The 24092-nt window shown below is 46.5% G+C and overlaps 4 protein-coding genes across 4 annotated transcripts; 2 read left to right on the top strand and 2 right to left on the bottom strand.

Moving 5' to 3' along the window:
* Nucleotides 1-135: 135 nt before the first annotated feature.
* Nucleotides 136-914, top strand: LOC111072244 (protein new-glue 1). The gene is made up of 2 exons (XM_022363980.2): nt 136-200; nt 269-914. The coding sequence occupies exon 2, from the start codon at nt 390-392 to the stop codon at nt 912-914; it is 525 nt and encodes a 174-aa protein (XP_022219672.2). The 5' UTR covers nt 136-200; nt 269-389.
* A 4119-nt stretch (nt 915-5033) lies between these two features.
* On the bottom strand, nt 5034-6170 carry LOC111072248. Its single transcript, XM_022363984.2, has 3 exons — nt 5959-6170; nt 5582-5896; nt 5034-5447 (listed from the first exon to the last, which is right to left on the bottom strand). The coding sequence occupies exons 1-3, from the start codon at nt 6022-6024 to the stop codon at nt 5232-5234; spliced, it is 597 nt and encodes a 198-aa protein (XP_022219676.1). The 5' UTR covers nt 6025-6170; the 3' UTR covers nt 5034-5231.
* Nucleotides 6171-6371: 201 nt separating this feature from the next.
* LOC111072274 lies at nt 6372-7056 on the top strand. The gene is made up of 2 exons (XM_022364013.2): nt 6372-6476; nt 6547-7056. Exons 1-2 carry the CDS (start codon nt 6387-6389, stop codon nt 7054-7056), a joined length of 600 nt encoding a protein of 199 aa, XP_022219705.2. The 5' UTR covers nt 6372-6386.
* Nucleotides 7057-14297: 7241 nt separating this feature from the next.
* LOC111072265 (circadian clock-controlled protein daywake) lies at nt 14298-15711 on the bottom strand. The gene is made up of 5 exons (XM_022364004.2): nt 15628-15711; nt 15199-15291; nt 14974-15127; nt 14623-14906; nt 14298-14561 (listed from the first exon to the last, which is right to left on the bottom strand). The coding sequence occupies exons 1-5, from the start codon at nt 15680-15682 to the stop codon at nt 14362-14364; spliced, it is 786 nt and encodes a 261-aa protein (XP_022219696.2). The 5' UTR covers nt 15683-15711; the 3' UTR covers nt 14298-14361.
* Nucleotides 15712-24092: the final 8381 nt, after the last annotated feature.

Here is a 24092-nt window from a genome sequence, read left to right as displayed (position 1 = left end):
CAATAATGGGAGTTTTCACTTAATTTAATGGGCCACCCAAAGCCCAGATCTAAATCCAATTGAAAATCTATGGGCTCTGCTTAACCCTAGATGGTTATGCTTATTTTTAATACGTTTCATTTTATTTCAAATCAATCTCATTCTTTAGATGCGAATAAAATAATATATTTAATGAAGCAACTTCATTCATTGATCATCTGGTAAATACATTCCCTTTGTTGACGTGAATTAAAGTATATTCATTTTTTAGACAATCTTTTGCTTGAAGCAATTTCCCGCTTAGGGTCGCTCAGCGTGAATGGGTTCAGCCCAAACAAACCACTAATCGAACATGTAACCCACTGGTGAGCCACTGAAAAAAGAATTACAAATGGTATGTACCGAAACCAATGTCAATCGAGAAGCTGAGCAAACATTTCCGAATGTCAACCATGGTGTTTGATCACGCACTTCTGTGCAAGATCTGGTATAAAAGCGACCACAGATTTCCAGATCAGGCACACATCACCATGCGCTTCTCATTCGTTCTGCTCCTCGCGGTCCTCGGCTGCTTCCTGCTGGCCAAGGAGAGTGGCGCTACAGGCTCCTCCACAACCACCGTAGCTACAACCACCACCGGGACTACAACCACCACCGCAGCTACAACCACCACTTCCGCGTCGGCCACTACGACTACAGCGACTACAGTCGCTCCCGCCACCACCACCACCACAGCAGCATCGACCTCGGACACGACCACAACGTCCTCATCATCGGGATCGTCAGGCTCGAGCTCGGCAGCGGCCAGGCGTCGCAGACGTGCCTTCATTCGTCGTCGTCGTCAGCTGAGGAGGCAGCGCGAGGAGCGCAGGAGGCGCCGTATGCTCCAGCTGTACGAGAGGCAGCGTAGACTGATCAACCAGCTCCGCGGCTAGGCATGGCATGAGGTGTCGATCTCTTCCAGCGATGGGGACGAGGTGAATAAATAAATAAAGTTTATGCCTTTAAAAACTAGTTTCCCTTAAGCCATGTCCGCTGTAGAAATTTGTGCTGTGGGGTCCTTGTGTTCTTTCCGCCAACATCATCCTATAAGCCTCGCCAGCTCAGGCTCTTTGGGGCACTTTATCAGCGCTTAAACACATCTCCATTGCGGCGTGCCCCCACGCACATTTACATAGTTCGTATTCAATCAGTCGGGAGCACAAATGTGGGGGCGGGCGCGAATCCATCCCCTCAAATCGTCAATCCTGAGCCGGCAGACAATTGGCCCTCTCCCAGGAGTTTATTATGCCCGGGATTGGGATTGAGCGCTTAAAAATGCTTTCCGTGTAGCCAAGAGCCAAGAGAGGCAGTGAGCCAGTGAGCCGCAGCCAGGAATCAAATCAAATAAAATATTCATTTTGATCTTTGAACTGTGCATAAATATGCAGCTGCCTGCCGTCTGCCGAGGGGGAGAGGCAGCGAGGAGCAGACCTTCCAGCACAGATACTTGTGCGAGTATCTGCGATATGTATGTATAAAAATGCTGTGTGAATAAATGTATAAGAGATGCGGTTTGGCGACGGCACTTCATCATCTTGCTCGTGCCTGTCCTCGTGCTTCCCCTGGTGCCCGCTGAAATCCAACAATAACATGGAAAATGGAAAAAGGGAAAATGATTTCGCATTTCCCCATTGTGTGTTGGCAATCGAAGAAAAAGTGGATATGAATAGCTAGTTGGTGGAGCAGGGTTCGCCGAATAGAACGAAGGGAGGGCGGACTCGTGGCATTGCAAATTGATTCAAGATTAGGGTTAAGGGATTTAGTCAGAGGCACAGTTACCACAGTATTCTATTGCAAATTGATGGCTTTGTGTTCGTTAATTGCTCAGCTCCACAGCCACAGCCACAGCCACACACAGAGAGCACACGTGGCACCGCCGCCCCATGAAACTGATTTCAGATCAGATTTGCCTGCTACAAAATTGCATTTCACGAAACTTTGTCCGCCGACTGGGCAGCCACTGAGGAGAAGGAGAACCAGTAACCAGTAAAGGGGAATGCCGCCTCAAGCAATCAAATACTGAGAAAAGGAGAGACGTCTATACCCGATTGTTGTCATATTTCCTTGCAGACCATTGCAATCTGCCATCAATACTGACTCTAAATACAAAAAAAAGGAGCATAGTGTACGAGTATCTTCACATTGAGCCTCTTACTTTGTGAAGTTTGACTACTTTTCAAGCTTGATTGCTCCTTAAACTGATAAAGTAAACCCCTGGAAGCCGGGTAAATACTGTTTAACTTTGGAGCTGGCTTGGAAAAGAACTCCCTGCTCGCAGAGACAGTTATTAATCCGTAATTGAAAATAAACAGCAGACACAGACATCAGAGAGCAACTTAGCCTCTGTGAGGTTAACTTTTGAAACTTGTTCCGGGCTTAAAACGATGTTCCAGTTACCTGAGCAGCACACAGAGAGCAAAACAGAGCGGAGCAGAGCAGAGCAGCCAAGGGCCCAAGAGGCAGAGCACTGTACCATTCCACCGCAACACGGAATTGGCCTTGTTTAGAGATTTAAATGAGATTGGAACCGTGTTGAGTAAGCCTGGAAAACAGGAGATTTATTGCTGCAAAATGTCCTCGCCCTGTTCCTGTCTCTGTCTCTGTCCCTGGCCCATAATCAACTAATTCAATAAACCGACAGCAGCAGCAGCAGCAACCGAGGAGGAGACGATGGCAGTCAGTGTCTGGGAGTGGGGATTCCGAATGGGCTGCGCTGCCGAATAACATGAGGCTCTGTGATTTATATCCAGGGAGTGTGAAATACAACGAAATAAAACATTTCCTCTGCGGCCGAGGGGATATGTGAATGTCCTGAATGTCCTGAATGTCCTGAATGTCCTGTATCCTTGTAGCTACAACTTAATGCGCAACAACGAATGGCATGCAATGACCAAAAGAAAACTCCTCTGACCAGACAAAGAACAAAAAAAAGAATCAAATATCCAACTGGCAAGCAAGGCCGATATACGACGAGTATGTTTTGTTTAGTTTAGTTTTCTATTTCTATTTCTATTTCTTTTTGTTTGTCAAACTAGCAGCTCGAGGCTCTGAAATTGTTTAGCATGTCCTTTGCTATTCAAACAATTTGCATATCCTTTTAGTGCAGCGAGAGGACTTAAGAAATCAACAAAAACAGCAAGAACAACAGCAGCTGTACGAATAGTAGGTGGGATACGTAGCAGCAGGCCAGAGTGGCCATACCAACACGACAGTCAACCGAAATCCAATGTCAGCTCAAGAATTCCAATGGAGCAGCCAGAGACAAGAGAAAAGAAATGAAAATGTCAAATCTTTGGACACTCTTTCAGGGATTCCGATTGTTCGTAGAATGGAGTTTCACTTATTTTATTTCATATTATTGTTAGAAATATTAAAAAAGAAAAGAAAGCAAACCACTGGTAGAAACAGTTATGCTCCAGCTGCCACAAGGGTATACAAATCTTGGATGGAGTTTTATTTAACACGTTCGAGGCGAGCCGAGAGAATGCGCAGCTTTAATGCCCGAGGAGAGGGTGCACAGACGGAGGGATGTATTCAAGTGAATAGGTCCTCGTACTGCTGCTCTTCCTGCAGCTCTACTCTGGCCTCGTCCTCGACCAGTTGGCAGCCATAATATTTATGCGCAGACGTTGCTCAATAAGCTGCTCAAGGATTTATTAGCCAAATGGACAGATTTGACTGGCTGGCTGGCTGGCTGGCTGGCATGCAAGTCGTGCCGTGCCTGTGGCATGTGGCATATGTGTGAGGCTGCCAAGTGGTCCATTCACCGAGAGAAATCCGTCTGTCGGATGGGGCTACTGCTACGACTTGTTGGGCATTTTTTTCTGACGGTGCACGGGGACCTTAACGCCACATTAGGGAAATGTTCATTGCTGGGGGGTGGTGGGCCCAAGTCGCAGCCAACTTATTGATGAATGTTTTCAAAATGTTTGCATTGAATGGCAATTTTTCAAGATTTACTGTTCTGTACTGCAATCGGAACCCTTTTGGTTGCTGGTGGTGGTGTGGGTGGGGGGGTGGCTAGCAGCTGGCCAACGACTTGAGGGTGGGACAATGAATTTCCTTACACTGGGACCACCACTGGACGACTGCACTGTCGTGGAGCTTTGTGTGCCTGTCTAATGGAGCTTAAATGGCCGTTGGCTTGACCCCTGAACTTTTTCTTGGCTGTAGAAAAAGTTTACCAAGTTCAACAAAGTGAAAACAAATGCATTGTGTGTGTGTGTGTCTGTGTGTGGTGTGTGTGGATCGGGGCATTTTCGAGGGCTTAGCACAATGAAATTCACCTTTTTGCACCTTTTTTTTGTGTGTTTGTGGTGGTCCCTCCCCGTTTGGGGTAATTGATAAAAGTTTTTTGTTGGGGTGCAGATTTGTCGAGAGATTTTCGTGCTGCGAGTATATCGATTCCCCTTTCGAGGCCCATTATGCGCGGTAATTGAAATTGAAATTTTGATTGGCAATCAGCGGCAACTTGTTAGCATTCCGTTAGCATTGTTACTGTCTCTTTATTGCTTCCTCAGTAAATCCAAAGCCCACGGACTGGCATAAATCATACCCCGAGAGCACACAGCCTACGGCCCAGAGCCACCTTCATTGGGCAGCAGCTGACAAATAGCCGAAAGCGTTTTTTAAAATTCGCCAACCGTCTGACGGTGACGCCGGGATCACAATAAACACGATGCACAAGTCACAAACATTTCATTGCGAATATATTGAATAATAATTCTGTGTTGTTTGGACCTTTTGTGGGCCTTTTGTTTTCAAAATGGCCGGCGCTCCATTTTAATTCAATTTGTGGGATGCTGGCAAAAACATGCAAATGTCGAGTGTCACGAGTGTCACGCCCTCAAATGTCGAATCGAACATTTAAAATGTCGAAAAATATGAAAAATCTAATAAAAGATGACACTGATGGATGTGTTGTGTGCGCGAGAATCGACAGATTTTAGAGGAAAACCCCACAACCACATACCCATACCCATACACATGATACCATTCCCCCATTGGTGGACACTTTTAGGGGACTTGCTCTTTGGGTAAACAACCAACTTTATTTGCTTTCGCTGCGGACTACATGAAAGTGACAATTAAATACACAAATACTCGCACCATTGAGACACATAAGACGCTACTACTACCGGAGTTTGCTGTGTGGCCGATGCCGGGGATGCAGGGGTCATCCCGGACCATGGCCATTGGGGAGCACGCTCTTAGGCGATCTTGGGCAGCATGGCGAATATGCCAGGCTTGAGGTTATTCACATCCTGGACGTTAAACTCGCCAGTGAAGTGATCGTTCATGATCAGAGTGCGCTTCTTGGCGGCGTCCAGCAGATGGGCCTGCCAGACGATGTCGAACTCGAGCTCCGGCAGAATGGCGGTGGTTGGATCCTCGGGCCACCAGAACTTGTTGATGAAGTACGCGCCCTGTAATTGACGATTACGATGTGAGTGAAGATGAAGTTTGCGATGCAGTTTGTATCGGCCCTAGAACGTGTCCGGAATGGATACTATCTCTGCAACAAAACTCTAAACCACGCGTGGATGGGGGGTGGACTCACCTTGGGAATGGGACAGTTGTCGATAATGTTGCCGAACTCACGAATGAAGCCGTGGATGAAGCGGCCGACGGGGGACTGGTTCGCAAAGCCCATAATGCGGCACACATTGAGGGTGGTGTTCAGGGTGGTGGTGTAGTGCGCGTCCACCTTGTTGATGATGCGCACCTCCATGTGGATGTCGACATCCTTCAGCTCCTGGTGCACCTCCATGGTAAAGTTGAGATGGGGATCGCTTGCGTCGTAAGCCACCTTGTGGCTGACGTACTTCTCGTCGCTCCAGATCTTCATCTCGTTGAATTTGGGCCGCATCATTTTCTGGGTGGGGGCAGAAATTGGTCAAGAAACTGTTGTTGGAACTGGGATAGCTGCGAACTCACCTCGGCCAGGGATCCATGGCAGAGGGCCAAAAGGATTGGCACCACCGCTGCAGTATTCAGGAACATGTTGGACCAACTTGTGGACTTCACTGTCTCTACTCTGTGACTGGATCGCTATTTATAGGCAGATCCAGGCAAAGTGTCCAAGTAATTTTGACTCTGATCGTATCGAAAACTGAGTGAGCAAATGCCTGAGTGACTGTAAATGCCTGAGTGCCTTTCCAAAGTCCATATCCACTTCCATTTAGTTGACTTAATTCTCCGTGGCCGATTCCGATTCGATCGATTTGCCTGCTGCCTAATGCCCGCACCGCTTTGCCCTCCATTGAGGCCTGACTAATCGTGTAATAGCCCAAATATATATAAGCGCTGACTAATTGAAAAAATAGTCCCAATGTGCCAGTTCCAGTGGATAGATTAAAAACAAGATGCGTGAACTGCCCATCCGAAGCTGCGTTTACTCTCTAGTGCTGCTGCTGCTGCTGCTCTCGGTGCTTTGCCCCATGACGGGGGCATGGGTGAGTTCCCCGGTGGTGGTGTGGTGTGGTGTGAGGGGATGAGCACCCGACTAAACGCTCCCCCCGACAGCGTTCTTTCAAGGTGATCCTCACGAGCGTCGAGTTCGAGGCGAATGCCAAAATTGTCGACCTCAAAGTGCAGCTGCATAATGACTCCGGCGACTCGAGAATCAGCGTGGACGTCACCACACACGCGGACCTCACGGATGTCCAGCTGCTGCTCAATGTGGGCCTAGAGACGGAAAAGCCGGGCAACTTCTCGACTCTGATCAACCGCACCGTAAACTTCTGCAAGATGATGAAGCAGCGTAGCTGGGATCCCCTGGTGCGGGTCATTTACGACGATCTGGTGAAGCACGGCAATATTTTCAAGGAGTGCCCCATCCGGAGCGGCACCTACAGCCTCCACAACTACAAGGTGGACGAAGAGATGCTGCCCAGCTTCCTTCCCGAAGCGAATTTCAAGCTGGTACTCTTCATCCTCAGGCCCAAGAACGAGATGCTCTCGCGGACCACCATCTACGGCCGCATCGACAAGTCCAAGGGATTCGACAATCTCAAGAGGTTCAGCCTAGGCTGAGATATGTTATATATGATGGAGAGAGAGAGAGAGAGAGAGAGAGAGAGAGCTTCCTCCAATAAAGAGCCGAGTGAGCGACTCGTCCCAGACCCAAGACTCTCTGTAGTTTAGTATGCAAAATGCCTTTTGTCGCACGATTGACGTCGTCATTGTCGCCTTGTGCTGCTGTTCCCCATTCCCATTCCCATCCGCATCACCATCCCATCCCAGAGGTTTCTCCATCGGCTCCATCGTCACGTGTTTGCCTGCTCGACTGCGAAATTCTCATGTTTGCCCAACGACGACGACGACTACGACGGTGACAAGCTGTCTGCAGGCAGCCGGCGGCGGAGGCAGCGCAATTGATGACGATGATAATGGCACCAGAGATGGTGGGTGGAGGAGGAGCAGAAGTGCAAGGAGAATGGGTGTGCCTGATGAGCAACAGACGACAATGATTTAGAGATAGGTACCAAGGTAGGTAGGTAGGTAGGTAGGTGGGAACTGCTGAAGTGGAGCCCCTGAGGAACATGCACACACATGTTAGACAGCGGAAGGGAGAGAGAGAGAGCTGATTGGACAGATATCTGGGCTGAATGATAGCTGGCAATATTCAGTTCTCATATTCATAAGTAGATCTTGAATTGCATAAGCAGCACACGTAGCCACGGCCTACGGAACTTGGCAGAAAAACTTTATCAACAACAATAAAAAAGACTAGAAAATATTTAAAATTTCCCCAGAGCAGCACAGTCCTAGTGAGTCCCTGGGAATCCCTGCTGCTTTGTCTCCCCATTCTCGCCTGTAATTAAGGATGCACTGCACATCGTTCCAGTTCCAGTTGCAGAGTTTGAGAGTCGTGTCGTTGACAGCAGCACTAAAAAGTGTTCCATGAGTCACTCGAACTGCGAACTGCGAACAGCGAACAAAAAATCCCAAATACTTGTATTTTTACCCACACTATATATCTAAGGCCCGTCCTCGTTGCGAGGGCAATAAATCTCGCGTAGAAAAGTGCAATAAGTTAGAGAGTAGCGGCGCCTTTGAGGAGCGTTCTCTTCCTCTCCCCATCCATCCATATATGTATAGCGCTGCCCCTATATCATTTTGGAGCCGCTCTGATCGTAATTGCTTCAGCAGTTCCAAGTCAGAGTGTTACTTTGAATAATGGATATGGAAGATTCCACACCCTCATACCCCATACCCTCACACTCCACCCATTTGAAGGCCTATAAAAAGCGATTCACGTTTGGCCAAAAAGTTACCCCGCTTGACCCACACCTACCCACACCGCAGTGTCCTTCCGTTTATGGGGGCTGACTGCAAATGAAATTTATGCAATTATCGTTTCGCTTGAATTGTCCAAATTAAATTTGTTATATAAAAATGTTAATTTCTGTACGCGCTACGTTCCGTTCCGTTCTGTTTCGGTTACTTCTCTTGTATACGCATTCAATTATCGACATTTGAGTGACTTTTATTGAATTTATTCCACTGCCTGTTGCCTGTTTCGGTTGCCTGTTTCTGTAAATGAAATGCAATCGATTTGTCGCTTTTTTTTCTTTCGATTATTCGGCTACTATAAGGTTATCAATTATTATTGTCACATTGTCGCAGATTGATTGTGGATGGAGTATCCACGATCCACACTCTTCGATTCCAATCAGGTGCTCAAATAAAACCCGATTTTGATTCTATTCCCAGACCCAACAACCCAACTGACTCGTGCAAAATCCGTTTCCAAATTGCATTTAAATAGTTCTGCTGCTGGAATAACCAGCAAATAAATTATGTGTGATAATAAAACGAAACGCGGGGGCGAGTACGAAGCGTCCGAAGAGTGGAGCTTGAAGAAAAACTCGACGCGGCGACTCAACTCGATAGAAATTGGGTTAGATATGCAAATCAATCCAAAAGGGAGAAGGCGGAGGAGGAGAAAGAATATTGATGAGCCAGCAAACGGAAAGGGCGACGCGTGATTTTTGTATTGAAAATATGATGTAGTATGACTGTGGGATTGACCAAAGAATCCGCCCAGTTATGATGATAGACCACACCCAGTTATGATTGGGCGGGTGGTGGCAGTTCGTTGAACTGCCCCTAGATTATATCACAGCTCTACGCGATCCGCCAAAAACTCTCTCACATTATCCGCGACGGCGGCGACAACTTCTACATTTCAATTCAAGAGTCGGGCAAGACCTTAACCCCGAAAGCGGCGGTTCTTTGGGTTAGCAATCTGTGGCCCCTGAATTTGCATTCGTTCCGTCTCCGATCTGCAGTCGAAATCAAGCTTGAATTGGAATGCAAATGGTGGCCCGGGGCCTCGGGGCAAAAAGAAAGGCGAAAGGGTGTTAAACTATATTTGAAGTCTCTCCAGTCCGCTATAGCGCATGGATGGATTCAAGTTTTGATTGTCGGGTTCAATGGCTTTGCCAAAAGTTTCTCTCGTTTTATTTTCGCGAGCTTGAGTGAATTGAAATTTAAAGTTTTCGCAAATGCCGCGAGCCGAAGTTTGTTCAACTATGAAAATCCACTTACAAAAATTATGTTAATTGCAACGAGAAAAAGGGAAGACATGACGGCGGGCCCAGCCAAAAGAAATGAATTCTTATTAAATCAGGCCGAGGACAAGGGACTGGGACTGGGACTAGGACTGTAACTGTGACTGGGGATAAGCAGCATAACTGACAGACAGACAATCGGCAAACAAACAGATTGCCAAAAATAACAGTCAACGACAGCGAGTAACAGTTTTCCTCCAACTGTAAATCTGATGAAATCCTCAGTCTTTTCATACCCTTTCGGGCAGTCCAATGATTTCTAACAGATGCAACGGGACATAGGATGCCTTTTTGCGGGGTTCTAAAACCTCAGTTTCATTCATCCGAATGGAATGCTACATTCCACGTTCACACGTGACTGTCCATTTAAAATGAATGTGTCCATTCGCTTATGAGAACTTTCTAAAGCAAATCAACAGCTTTCGCATCAGGGTATCTCTATATTCGAAGCTCGTTTGCTGGCATTCGTTTCTTTTAGCCCAAAGTGGAGTATGAAGGCAGTCAAAGGGCCCTAGACCCAGACCGAGCCCAATATTTGCACTTTGAAGCATTTTGCCAGCTGAGAGTTAATTTTCACAGTCTTTTGGCATCTTTGTCTTGTACATTATTGGCTTTGGTCCGGGGCTCTGGGCGCTCTGGGCGCTCTGGGCTCAAAAATCATGAAGAGCTTTGCAAATAATCGTTGCAGGCATTTGGTAATCAGTTTTTGCTAAAGTTTTAATGCATTTAAAATAAAGTTATACTCTGTCTTTTATACTCGTATAAGATGATTGAATCCCAGAGTTAGGGCGTTCCCCTGGGGGCCACAGGCAGCCTTCTCTATCCGCACTTAAAATGTGCGCTTAACAAAAAACTGACTAGAATCGAAAGAATTTATTTGTTCCTGCTCGCAAATTTCCCCATCTGACTGCCGCCGGCGACGGCATCGCCGTCGACCAACTTATTGCAATTGCTACAAATTTTTACATAAATTTACGCTATGACAAGGCCCTCCTCCCCCTCCTCTGGGCCAGTCTCAGTGGCAGTCCTAGCCCTCTCCCTAGTTCTAGTTCGCCCTTACACTTATATCTCCTCGCATTATGCAGGTCCCGTTGGCATTTTTCGTATTTTTTAAGGGTCTTCTTTTTATTCCAGCGTTTGTGCCGCTGGTGGCTCCTTGCCGTTTGCGTAATTTTTTTCCAGGTGGGAAATCCACTTTCAATTGTTAGGGGCTCTGCCTTTGGCATCCTGGAGGTTTACATATTGCTCATTTCAGGCTGAAGGAGGACCAGGAGCGGCGGACTCCTCGCTTATTGCCACTGTCTGTTGAAGTGTAAACATTTTCGCAGAAGGTGTAAATAAAATCTTGTAAAGCGGTGCGACTGCCTCCGGCTGCCTCCTGCTCCTGCGGAAGTCTGCTAAGCTCCTGCCATTCCCTGATTGTTTGTTCCCTTCGCGATTGGGGCAGATCTCTGTGTCTGTGTGTGTCAACAAAATTTGCGCAAATAAGCCGGAAAACTGGCTGAATATTGATGAGGGGGGTTTTGGCAGTGTGGTGTTAAGCCCAATTCATCCAATGACAATGACCAACAATTCGGCGTAATGGCTCTGGGGCCGCCTGGCCAACGGTTTGAACCGAAATGTTGTTTATTTTTACGAGATTCCCATTAACGTGGACGAGCTCATTAAACGCTCGAAAATTGCCAGCGAACCGCAAACCAATGGGCGTTGGGCTTCTACTATTTTCCACCTATGTGTGCGCTAAAATTAATGCCAACAACTCAATAATTTCCAATAAATGACCAGCATGAAGGTACAGTGGGTGGAATGCGATGGAAAGTGGTTGAAAATATAGTGAATAAAATATTTAGGAATATATAAGATCCATTCTAAAAATAAATCTGGCAGATTTTTTTAATAGAAGATCAACAAATTTCTAGTGTGTCGTTGGGCACTAAAAAACAAATATATAAATATTAATAAAAAATATTGCACAAATTAAAAAAAGCAAAATAAATTGATATTTATTATCAAAGGTGATAAGTTTGATTTAATTACCATATTGGATTCGAGTTTGACTCTGACTGATGGACGAATTTGGATAAAAACGGGTTCTATTATTGGACCACCTAACTTCCCGTTTATCGAATATATTTCATATTATATCTATTCTAACAAAAAACTACTGAAATAATATCTTTATCTGAGAACTTCCATTAAACGCTCCACAGATGCCATGGCTCCACATTCCCCACAGCTGTTTGCGTCCTTGGGGGGGTGCATTTGTGGTGTCTATTTAATTACAATTGTCGCTGTCGCCGCAATCCGTGTCCTGTGCAACGGCAACTGCAATTAACGCACTCCGGCCATTGGGGAGCCGTACTCGGAATTCGTGTCGTTGAATATGTATGCTGGAAGCGTAGTATCACAGCCGGAACCGGCGCAGGGCTTTATCTCCATCGAGGGCGGGACTGGGCGATTATTTTACGCTCAATTATTGTTAAATATTTCACAAAATGCGAATATTTATTTGAACACACGGCAAATTGGCCCGCTCGAACACCGTGGCGCGCTGGTGTCCGTGTCATGTCCGTGTTTCGGTTTGCCGGCCGAGTGTCCTAATGAGATTGCAATTATTTGGCCATAAATTCGTATTATTCAGGCTTTAAAGTTCATGCACTCCATGCACTCCAGTGTAGCACATTTTTGCCACATTTGTGCAGGATGCCCTCGATGCTGTCGATGCTGTCGATGCTGCTGAATTAACCCTTGTGCAGTGACAGCATTTAATTTGAAATTATGCATTAATTAATTGGCCAACGGCAGTGGACATTATAATTAAATATTTAATTTATGGCATCTAATTGGGCCATTAGTCAAGTGCGGCCGGTCGCTAGGAACGATGTTTGGGCAGTGTTCGTGTCGCATTTTAACATTGTTGATGAACTTTTTCACCGGCATAAACCTCAAGGGATGTTGGTTAACTCAACAAATGAGATAAAAGTAGTGGGTTCTAAAACAACCGAGGCAGCCTTAAATCAGGGAAATGGTAATGGTAACTCATTCTCGTTGAGAGGCGAAAAAATATTGGTATAGAAAACGATACAAATATGATTTAAATCTATGCGCATGGGCAATCCCAAGCCGTTGGCAAATCTAAAAAATGTAAAAATAAGTTCGAAAAACATTCTACAAATATGTGTAAATTAAAGGCGTGCTTTTGGGGCGGGAGCTTCAAAAAGTTACAGCACATTTTTAGGCCGAAACTGAGCCATCACAGAGCACCCGTTGGGCCTCGTCGAGTGTGGTATGTGTGGCACTGAATGGGGCTCAGGCACAGGCACAGCAAATATTGAACAACATTGGCTGGGAATATTGAAATACTTTCGGCGACTGTTTCCGCAGTGCCCTGCTCCTGCCCACCCCTCCGGAGATAGTTTTTCCTTTCGTGTTTGTCTTTTGGTTTTTCCTGCTCCGCCATTGTCTGCTGGGGATCCTCTGCTCTGGCTCTTCGCTTCAGCTCGTACTATTGTCTGTTTACCTTGTGTGTTCCGACTGCATTTTCGGGGCTGCCTTTTGGCCCAGAACTCAGCGAATTTATTGCAATCACGCACGAGATTTGTCGCTTTGACTGTTGGCCAGGCTTGCGAGAAAAAAAGGCGCCCAACACACTGGAGGGCGCAGGCAGCAAAAAGGGGGCACCGCAAACCGCAGAATGTTGCAACTAAAAGGCCGAAAACGCATTGCGCATTAAATTTAAACTAATTGTTTGGCATTTGTAATGGTTGGGCCGCTGCGCCAAACGTTTTAATTGTGGCATCTGCAACAGCAACAGCAGCAACAGCAGCAGAAACAACAACAACAGCAGCTGCAACAAATTATTGGCAGGCTTCAAAAAGCCAATGAGGCCTCAAACCAAAAAAGTATGTGAGCCCTACAGGATATTCGGACTAAAGGATACCAGCAAAATTCTGTCTTAATTAAATTTGGAAAGATGTAAAAATTCCGTTAATGAGATTGGCTGGCTTTCATTATTTTCTACAACTTTTAGTCTCCATTTTCCAGACATAGGCTCGACTATTGCCTGCTGTATCCAGAATAAATAGCCTTTTGTGTTTGGCATACACGAAACCCATATACCCTTTTACTGGAGTACCCAGTAGCGGGCATACAACAAAAAAAGGAAACGAAAATCTGCATATAAAAAATGTAAATTAATTTGGGGTCTGGGGTCTGTTTGCGGCAATTAATTTGAACACGCGGCTCCGCCTTTATTTCTGGTCGCGTTTCTGGTTCCGGTTTTGACTTTGGCATATGTGCGGTTACCCTCAGCGCGCGTACGAGTCCTGGCATGGGGATCCCATGATTATGGCTCTATTTTCAGTTTGCAGTTTGCAGGCGATGCACCGACTAGCATTTGCTGAATGTCTGCTCGGGTTGTGACGTCCATCCTGATATATTTGACCGGACTTGGCCGGACAATGTCTGACTAAGGTGCCGCCATTAGTCTGCGACTACTATGCTGTCCGCCATCGTACGACAACTAAGGCAACAGTTGAGGGACACTAATGCCTTGAGGAGGCAGCAGGAAACCTTTTTGTCTCTGCTCCATGCGTGTGTCTGTCTATCCCTGATGGCTGGCACGTAAAAGGGTTGCTCGAGCTCTTTTTTGTCGCACACTTTATTATTGACTGGACTAAAGATTTACCTTTCCCGATTTTCCCATTCCCCATACCCATTTCCGCTCCCAGATACCAGATCCCAGTGGCTGTGACTTATTTCCTCATTTGGGCTTCGGCTTGGCCTTTCCATAGAGCTGCTCGGGCGTTGGAATATCGCTGACAAAGAAGTTGGCTGGAATGTAATGGAATATCTTCTTCAGCACGTCCAGCAGAATATCCTCAATGGTCTGGGTGATGACTGTGTAGAGGGCATCGGCCAGCATGCGCCAGTTGTCGTTGAAGAACTTGTTGGTGCTGTCCTCTGGAGGAATCAAAATGGATAGACCATTGAGAATGGAACATTGAGAGTGGTTCGCACTCACCCAATTGCTTGTTGCCATTAAACAAGTTGGAGAAGTACGACTTGAGGCCATCGATCTTGAAATCTACGCGACAGTTGGTCACATTGTAGAAGGTGAAACCGCCCTTGGAGTACAGTCGCGTCTTGGTGTGCATGGTAACCGTCATGTTATCCGCATCCAGGAAGACCTGTCCGCGACCATTGAGGGGAATGAGTAGAATGCGTCCAAACAGACTGTAATCGCCCTTGAGCTTCATCACCGGCAGTGTGAAGGTTGTCTTCCAGCTGTAGTCCTTTTTGAAAACCCTGAAAATATTAAGCGAGAGAAAAGGATTAATCGGGAATCCCACTATTAGTTACTGGCACCACTCACTGGCTCTCCAGGACATGGGTATGGCCGAAGCCCACAATTTTCACATTGGCCAGCTCCACTTTGAGATTGATGGCGTTGCTGTTGCCCTGCGTGATCCGGATGCGGTTCAGGTGGAACGGATCGAAGCTCTTGATGCTGGTGAGGCCGGGAATGCCTGTGAATGGTATCCGAATGGGTGTGGGATCGGCACCTTAGACTGGGACTGGGACTGAGACTGCTACTCACCGTCGTTGAGCTTGTCGAAGAGCTGCTGGATGCTCTGGGTCGAGCAGTTGACAAAGTTCTTATCGGCTATCTTACACTCTTTGATGTAATCTGCTGCGGTTCGAGTAGAAGTTTCGATTCAGTTCGATATTCAGTTTGATTCGTGTTTCGTATATCGTATTCAGTGCGATTGTGGGGGGGTAAGGCAAAACAAATACAAAAACAAAACAAAACACAGAGAGAAGGCAGAGAAACAGAGATCCGGTTTAGTGGTGCAATATTTTTTTTTTGTCTAATTCATATTGGCAGATTTCGTTTCATAAGTGGGTTAGTCACATGGGGGCAGGATCTCCAATTGTGAGAAATTTATAGGGTAATTTATATGGGTATTAATATCATGGATCATTCAATGCCCATTCACCATTCAATCATCCATCACACTGCACTTACGCGGCTCTGTGAGAAACCCATCGTCTCCTCGAACTAGAGAAATGGCCAAGGCCATGAGCCCAAACACAATCCAAGACCGCTGCAAGTGCACACTCATCGTAGACGCGTATTTGTGGTGAATATTTTAGAGGAACTGCCAATGCCCAATGCCCAATGTCGACTAGCTTCAGCGAACTGCAAATGTAAACTGCACCGAATGAAAACCCCAATTTCGATTTCCATATTTTGAGCGCGGCTTTCGTTCAAGGGGGAAAACGAAACTTGATTTGAGTGGCATGCGAATATTTCGCAATCCTATTGCCATCGTGTCCACAGTTGCTGGCTGGCTGGCTGGCTGACTGGCTGGCTAGTTGGCCAATCTGCTTGCAGCCAAGAGAACAGAGAGTTGTAGTTGAACAGTTGTTGAACACTTGCAGCGGGCAGTTTCCAAGTTTCCACTTCCATTTCGTCATCGATCGCTCGCATCGCATCGGATCGTATCGTTTCGTTTCGTATCGGATCGCTATGTGGGGAAACGCAGCGAAAAGTGTTGACACTTGGCTGACTGTCCGACTGGCTGGCTGGCTAGCTGGCTGGCGATTAGAGGTTGTTGCAACATCGTGCGGACAAACATTTGGACACCGGCTTGTACTTGGTCTGTGCGCTGCGGTGCGGTGGAGTGGATCGCAGGTGCAGCCCCTCTGCCAAGGGAATTACTGTCCATCAACGGTGGTCTTAGGTCCAAGGAGACCCACAAACGAACAAGAAACAAGTCAAGTCTCTTCTTCTGGCTGGCATGCATGCGACCCCCATATATCAGGATAGATGTCAGGTCGTGTCCACCCTCCAAAAAGTGTGGCACAGTTGGTGGGGGGGCAGCAACTCCTTGCAAGAAGTCAGCAATTTTTCATTGCCTCGTGCCTTTTAAGGGGCAATCAACTAAGTGAAGCTCTTGGCCAAAGAAACTGATTTATTGCGCTCATTTCATAAATTAAGTTGCTACATCGATGAATTGCGAAGAGAAAATCAAATTAAATGTGTGTTTCTCTTTCAGGTGGAATGACTCACACACCTTTAAGTTCCTTAGATTATATTCATTCTGGGGGTGAAAGTAAAACCAATTCGGCTTATCCTTGACCAGTGAAGCGGCTGAAGGGCTGTATCCGCCGTGGGACATGAGGCTCCTGCAGCATAATTAAGTCCTAAAACAATGAGCACAACATAACAAATAATTATCTCGTGGAGAGATTCTTTGGGGCTCGTGCCTTTTGGGGTTTCTCATATTCCCATGCTTTCGGCAGATCCCTAAAAATTTCTCCAAGTTAATTTGCATGAAGTGGGGAAAAGGCAGGAAACAGGAAAAAGGGCAGCGAGACAAATAAAGGCGCAACCGGTGAGAGACCCAGGGCGCAGGGCCCAGGGACCTGGGACCAGAGACAGAGCAAATATTAATCCGCAAAAAGGAATTGTCACAAATTGTGTGTGTGTGTGTCCTTTGCTTTGGTTTTTTGCACAGTAGCGTAGTCGCCAGCCCTTTCGCAGGGGCTCGTCTGACAGTCCTTAACCCATTTGAACCCTCTTTGTCTGAGCTGCTGGGCCCGTCGCTGCGTCTCTCTCTCTTGTGGCTGTCGGCTGTCGGGGCAAACAACAGCTGCAGCTGGACAGAAAAAGGACAAAAGGATTCTGAAGTTGGATGGAGTGGAGAGGTTGGACTGGGGTTGGACTGGGGTTGGACTGGGGTTGGACTGGGGTTGGCCTGGACCCTGGTACGGAGGGGGAGGGAGTCGCTGATTGTTTCAAATCGCAAGTTTGGCTTACCTTTTGGGGAATTAATTTGCCAAATAAACGCTGACAAAATGCAGGCAACTGGACAAGGACAAAGCCGGGCACAGCAGCGGCACGGTGGAGATGGAGATCCAACTAATAGGATTTTGATGATAGTTGCTTGGCCACGGCCACGGCCGTGCGGATGCTGTGGGGGCGGGGCATTGCAGTGTTGCTGCCACCATAATCAATTTTTGCCCAGTTTCTCTCCTTCCCTACCTCCCGCTCTATGTCGTTTTCTATAGTTCAGATGATTGTAGCTCTTGACCCATGAAATGAGTTTTGCCATGTGTGAGAGAGCTAGTCGTGGGGATGGGAGGGCAAAAGAACTGCCAACTGAGCCGCAAAACCAAAAGCTGCGGCACATTTTGTATTCATGACTTTATCTCTCTGCGTCTCCCTCTCAGCACATATAGACATGCCAGGGCTGCACAGCCTCGGCGCTGTTAGGGAACCCCCGAAATCCCACAAGTAACCGCAACAAGTTTTCTTTTTGTGTGCTTCAATTTGGGTTTTACTTGGGTAAACATTTGTGTGGTTGTGCAGCCCTGATAGTACAATTATTTCTCTCTCTCTGTTTGTGGGTGGGTGGGTGCATTATAATTAAATTTTAGTGGCCCAAATATGTAAATTTTTGATTACGAAAGCAGTAAACAAAAATTGAGAATAATATTCATAAATATTACGCATACGCACAAGTGCGAATATGCGAATGCAGATTCCATCAAAAAAAAAAAGAAAGCCCTCTGCCCTTCTCTAAGCGGCTTAAACTGACAGGTTTCCACGGTGCCAGAGATGCCTCCATCCTCCTCCTCGTGCATTGCCTTGCCGGATGGGTGCACATGTGTGACCATGTTCCGGTCCAGTCCCACAGTCCTACAGACCAGTTGTCGAGTCCAGTTCATCAGCAGAACCTGAAACTTTGACTCGTTATAACCGGAGAGAAACTTTTGCTTCTCTTTTGCGCCCTTCGTTAGGATTTTTTCTGCGCGACTTTTTGACTTTAACTTTCAATGAAATTCCATAATAGTTTTTTGTGTGCCCGGCCAACTTTGCATAGATTAGCAGCAAACAGAAACAAAAATGATGGGGGGAAAAAAGATGGAAACCGGTGGCAAATAGAGGAGGGAAAACTTTTTTCTGGCGCATTGCTTGACTTTTGGTGGATTATTTAATTAGCGCTCAGCGACGACAACTTTTTCCTAGTTCTTAATTAACGATCAGTGCGGTTTTCCTATGTTTTCACACTCACACATATACATACAGTATATCTTTTATTTGCATTTAATGTGCGGACAAATATTATCCGAAATGGAGCACAAAAATTCGTTTGAAGAAGAATCAACGGATTCGGGCAAATGAAAGGGCTTCTCGTCGGCATCGTCGTCAGTCTGTAAAGTTTTCCGTCAAGCGAACCCACAATGTAAATTTAAACTATTTATAAACAGAACCCAAACCAAGCCAAACCAATCCGACACCGACACCGACTTTGACTCAGACTCTTACTCTTACTCCAAGTTCAGCTGGAAATGGATGGAGCTACCAAGTAAATTTGCACAGACAAAACACAAGAAGAGCCAACAGTTTGACTAAGTCTATGGCCAAAGAAAACCTATTAGTCGTCGTGTGCTATATGAAACCATCAGGCCAAGGCACCAGCAGAAACTATAAATTTCCATGGAGCCGAGAGCAAAGTTTTTGAATAAACAGCAGCAACAACAGCTTAAATTGCCGCCAGGGCACACATTCAAATATACATCTATATCTATATATATCTAACTCTATATACGCACATATGTATTTGTATGTTTGGTTTATTTGAAGAGTTTTGTGGCATCTTGAGATGGATTTGGGCTGGGTCTTGGCTGGGGCATGGGAATGCATCATCATTTCAGGGGTGTAGCCTTGGCAAATAATTTGAAAAATCAACAACTGTCATTCAGGCGACAATTTGGCCCCAAAAGTAGACTTGAAATTGCGTCAAAGTTTGCGCTGCATTGTGGCACAGCAACTAGCACCCAACGACAGCCGCATTCGCGACATGGTGGTGCGAATGGTGGTTGTGTGGGTAGGTGGCTGGTGGCCGATGGGGCGCTGGCCTTGAAAAGTCAGATTTGGAAAACATACTTTTGCCATTTTCGAAAATCACACTCTCCTTGTCCTTGTTTGTGCATCGTAGTGATGCTGTTGTTGCCACTTGAGCACTGAAGTAGATGAAAGGCTTTTGGCTTTCGGGTTTTCGGGCAGACCTGAAGGAGAGCTGGGATGAGGTTGTTGTTTATTTTCGCAGCGTGTGACGGTGCGGCGGTATCTTTTTTCGCCCTCATTCAGCACTAAACTCGTGTAGCTGCCAGAGCTCAAGTATGTTTGCCAATTGAAATGCTAGACAAAGTATCTATATACACGAGCAGAGGTCGGATGATGATGTTGATGGCTGCCACAGATATAGACAGACAGATGCGATGGTTGTTTCGCAGGAGAGGGACAAACTGTTTATATTGTGGCTTTAAAAGCCAATCGATGCGCTTTTGAAGTGGATACAGGGAACAGCAGTCGGTTTTAAAGTGTTTCAAAGGGAAGAAAAAGCCTAAAAGTATATTACTGCATTAACAAATCGAATTTAGATAACCACAACAGACCTGTCTTTGGTTTGAATGGGAATTGCTGATCCAACTGAATCCGACATAATTAAAGTTTTTGACATAAAGCTGGGCGCCAGAAAGAAAAGGGTAAAATGACAGACATGACATTATTTTGCAGCCAGATGCTGGCGCTGTTCAAATGCGCATAAAATACCAGAAGCAACCGGGAAAATGGGAATAAATACGCACAAAATGTACTTTTCGGTTTGGCAACGAAAATTTTGTGCTGAGCGCGTGAAAATTAATTAAAATATTCGCTCTGTAGCTGCCGGGGCGCCGTCGGAGCATAACTGAATTTTAATTGAACGCAATCAATGCGAATTTATGAAAGCCTGTCCTTGTCCTGTGCTTTCGCTCTCCCACACAGCACCTACAGGCGGAATAAATACCCTTCCAATCCATCCCAACACCACTCACCACTGCCACCTTATCCATTCCCAGTCCGAGTCGAGCAGTGTCCTGAAGGTCTCTCTGGCAATTGGCGTGGCGTTAATTTGTCTGACGAGAAGATATTGAAAAGAAAAATCAACTTTACCTTACGGATTTTCAATTGAATTGAACAATGTTTAGAGGAGCGGCACGGGCGGCACGGGCGGCACGGACGGATGGACGGACGGAAAGGTATAAGGGCAATGGAAACGTAATTAAATGCATGGAATTCTTTCTCACTGGAACAGTAAATGGATAGGGCTGGGGGACAAATGCCCGTACATTTGGGCAGCATCACACCCCCCATTGAATATTTATGCGTATTAAAGGATTTGGGACAATCCTTGAAAAACTTCAGAATAGACTCGAATAGAGAGTGGAGCTCTCTGGTTCGCTTAGATGCATTTGAAATGCAATTAAATAAATTTAAATGCCATCTCAGCTCACCGGCAATCGAGGAGGACCTCGAGACCTCGAGACAATATTTATTCAGTTCTTAAAGCCTGTAAGTGCAGTGCAGTGCAGTGCATAAAAATAAATTCAGATTCGAAATGGAATAAATCGAGTAAAATCAGTGTGACAGCAAGAAACAATTTAAGCATGTTGGACAGGATAAGCCATTTCAGAGGAGAGCATAGGAGAGGCGAGCAGCACCAGATAGAGTCCTTGGCGAAGCAGCAGCAGCGGTTGGAGCAGGAGCAGGAGCATGAGCATAGAGGTGTCTGCAACAATGCCGTAATGCAGATGGAAGATGGAGTGCAGGACAGGGCCATGCTCGTAGATATTGCCGCCTGAAAAAGGATTTGGAGAGCCAAACGAACCGAAAAGCGAACACGACACATGAGGCATGAGGCAGGATGAGCGGTTGAGCGGATGAGCGGATGAGCGGCGGCGGCTGAGGATGAAATGTTCTAATGCAATTGTGCATACACATACACCATGTACGTGTGAGTGTGCGTGCATCTGCATCTGAAAGATACACAGCACTCGCACACGCACGCACACAAATTCTCTCCTGTTCTCCCACCGTGAGTGTAATTGATTTTATCGGTCATGTTAATTTTGATTAAATATGCAAATCGACGATACAAATTCTCATTTGTCGCCCCGCTCTCTGTGGCACAGCCGACACTCACGTGCGAGTAGATTACCTCTGCGGCAGCCGAGGAGTTTGGGTGAGGATTTAGAGCCCGTTGCAGGTCTCTTTCTCCACAGAGATGGCCGCGTGACACATACCCACGCGTGAGAGAGACAGAGAGAGAGAGAGGGGCTGCCGGTGTTGTAACTCACGATTGCATCTCGTACCTCCCATCGGCCCACCCATTGACAGTTATTATGTTACGGTATTATCTCGTTATTTATGCAGCAGATGACAAATGCAATTTGTTGTTTGCACACCCAGGCTCAGCCACCAGTCCAGTCCAGTCCCGTCCCGTCCAGTGCAGACCGATGCCCGCCCAAGCTGGGATGCAGCCACATGATAATTTCCAATCATTTGAATAATCTCCTCCTGGTCCGGTCTGTGTCCGTGTCCGTGTCCCTGGCCGTGTTCGCCGTGCGCTCTGTGAAAATATTAGCTTAAGAAAATGTCTAACGAGCTCTACGTGCTGCGGCATCGACAAGCGCCACCCACCACTGCCTGGCTCTGACCACGCCCATTAGCTTCGGTGTGGACGTTGACTTTTGTGCGGTTTTTGGGTATTGATTAAAATTGCCGCTGCCAATGCGAAATTGACACACGAGATGCATCGACAATTAGCAAATGTTGAGGCTGAGTGGGAGGAACTGTGTGATATGAGCGCATTGGAGAAGTGGCAAGTCCAACCTTTGCCCCAACCACTCGACGGAGGCCCCCCTTCCTTACATATCGAGGCCCCACATTATCTTTGTGCTTTCTGGGTGCATAAGTTGTTTGCCTATGTCCAAATGTCTAATCATAAATCGAAATCACTTGTTTAAAGTAGAACACGCACACCTTCAGATATAAGACTACGCCAGCGACATTGTATGGGTGTATGGGTGTATGTGTGTGTATATATATGTCGTATATATATACAGTCGTATGCGTACTCTTATCGAGGCTATAGACGGCTCTAAATTAAACCAACTTCATGGCGATAGATCGCATATAATATAAATGGTGAAAGGTACGAGTATATAAACAGGGTCTGCTGTGGCCAGCCACGAAGCGAGCACAGCACCGCTCGGGTACAGTCCCAGCGAAAGGTGTCTTGGGAAATTCCCGCTCTGTAGGTGCGCTGGCCTCTTGATCGATGACTGATCCAAGAGTTCTGATCTGAATGCAGCTCTCCCCTGGTGACAGTTGCACGGAAATTAATATAGAAGTAATCATTGAATGGATGGCAAATTTCTTGCTTGAAAGATTCCCCTATGCAGCGAATGGGTATTCCAGTTGGTGTAGAAATAGATATAGATATAATTGCTGTGCCGAGAGCCTGACAAATGATGCTGGCTGCCAGGCTGCCAGGCTGCCTGCCAGTGGATGCCACACAAATGTTGCTCCCATTTCAGTGCTGCAATTGTTGCCTGCAGCCTTTTTCTCACCCGCCTAACAGACAGACAGACAGATAGACAGACTGGCAGCCTAGTCAAAAGCCTCTAACGCGTAGGAGGAGCCACCCACCGACGCCACAGGGGACTGGATGACTGGCTGACTGCCTGACTCTGTGAATGGTGTCATTAAACGATTTTTCATCGCAAGCTGCCGCAGGTGAAAATGTTCTCGCTCTCTGCGTGTGTGTGTTTGTGTGTGTGTGTGTGTGTGTGTGTGACTTTTTAGCGGTCCACGACCTTTGGCACTTTAATCTGTTGATGCGCATATTCTGCACTGCGGTGCAGAGTTGAGCAATTTTTCATCTGCTCTCTGCTTGCCCGGAAATTGAAAATCAACTCACCTGAAGCGGAAATTATTATTTCTTTATCAGCGCGAGAGTTTTCCCCAGGCCCGGAGCCCCTTCGATTTCTGACAAGGTTTTCCTCTCCATTATGAATGTGTTGCATTGTTCGGATTCCCGGGGAGGTAGGCATGCGGAGGTGTTGGGGCTCTGCCTCGTCAAGTGCAACATTTGTGAGGGGAGGGGGGATGGAATGGGATGGATTATGCAATCGGAACACGTAGTTTTTAATCAATTTTACGTGCGAATATTGCCAAAAATGAGCTGACAGCCGGGTGTGTGGGTCGGGTTGGGTCTTTCCTTGAGAAGAACATCGACATCGGTCAGACAGTTCAGAAATTTAATTAAATTCTTAGAGCTCATTAATGACACAAGCCTCCGGACACCTTCCCCGCCCCGCATCATTGATCATCCCTTTCAGCGTTTTAGCAGGGGCAGGGGGAGCTTACACAAGAAATGCTACCCACCAGTCGGGAAGTGCTCTAGACGAAGGTCTCTGTCGTGAGCAGTTGCACTTGCAGTCGAATTTCTGTGTCCTGCAACACGTGCAAACAGAATACTCGAGTTCTCGATGGGACCGATCAATGGGGAAGTACTTAGAAAGTTGTGGCAGAGGCCATAAAAAAAAAACACTGCTCCCCCCCAAAACAACTCGGCAACAAAGTCAAATAAAGAT

Source organism: Drosophila obscura, unplaced genomic scaffold, assembly GCF_018151105.1.
Source record: "Drosophila obscura isolate BZ-5 IFL unplaced genomic scaffold, ASM1815110v1 contig_1, whole genome shotgun sequence".
Taxonomy (NCBI): Eukaryota; Metazoa; Arthropoda; class Insecta; order Diptera; family Drosophilidae; genus Drosophila; species Drosophila obscura.
This window is presented reverse-complemented; position numbering and strand designations above follow the sequence as displayed.

Coding starts and splice junctions, on each gene's coding strand:
- LOC111072248 (XM_022363984.2), bottom strand. CDS start 6,024: ATGTTCCTGAATACTGCAGCGGTGGTGCCAATCCTTTTGGCCCTCTGC. Junction 5,897..5,958: donor GCCATGGATCCCTGGCCGAG/GTGAGTTCGCAG, acceptor GCCCCCACCCAG/AAAATGATGCGGCCCAAATT. Junction 5,448..5,581: donor ACAACTGTCCCATTCCCAAG/GTGAGTCCACCC, acceptor CGTCAATTACAG/GGCGCGTACTTCATCAACAA.
- LOC111072244 (XM_022363980.2), top strand. CDS start 390: ATGTCAATCGAGAAGCTGAGCAAACATTTCCGAATGTCAACCATGGTG.
- LOC111072265 (XM_022364004.2), bottom strand. CDS start 15,682: ATGGCCTTGGCCATTTCTCTAGTTCGAGGAGACGATGGGTTTCTCACA. Junction 15,292..15,627: donor TGGGTTTCTCACAGAGCCGC/GTAAGTGCAGTG, acceptor CTCGAACCGCAG/CAGATTACATCAAAGAGTGT. Junction 14,562..14,622: donor TAATGGCAACAAGCAATTGG/GTGAGTGCGAAC, acceptor TGATTCCTCCAG/AGGACAGCACCAACAAGTTC.
- LOC111072274 (XM_022364013.2), top strand. CDS start 6,387: ATGCGTGAACTGCCCATCCGAAGCTGCGTTTACTCTCTAGTGCTGCTG. Junction 6,477..6,546: donor GCCCCATGACGGGGGCATGG/GTGAGTTCCCCG, acceptor TCCCCCCGACAG/CGTTCTTTCAAGGTGATCCT.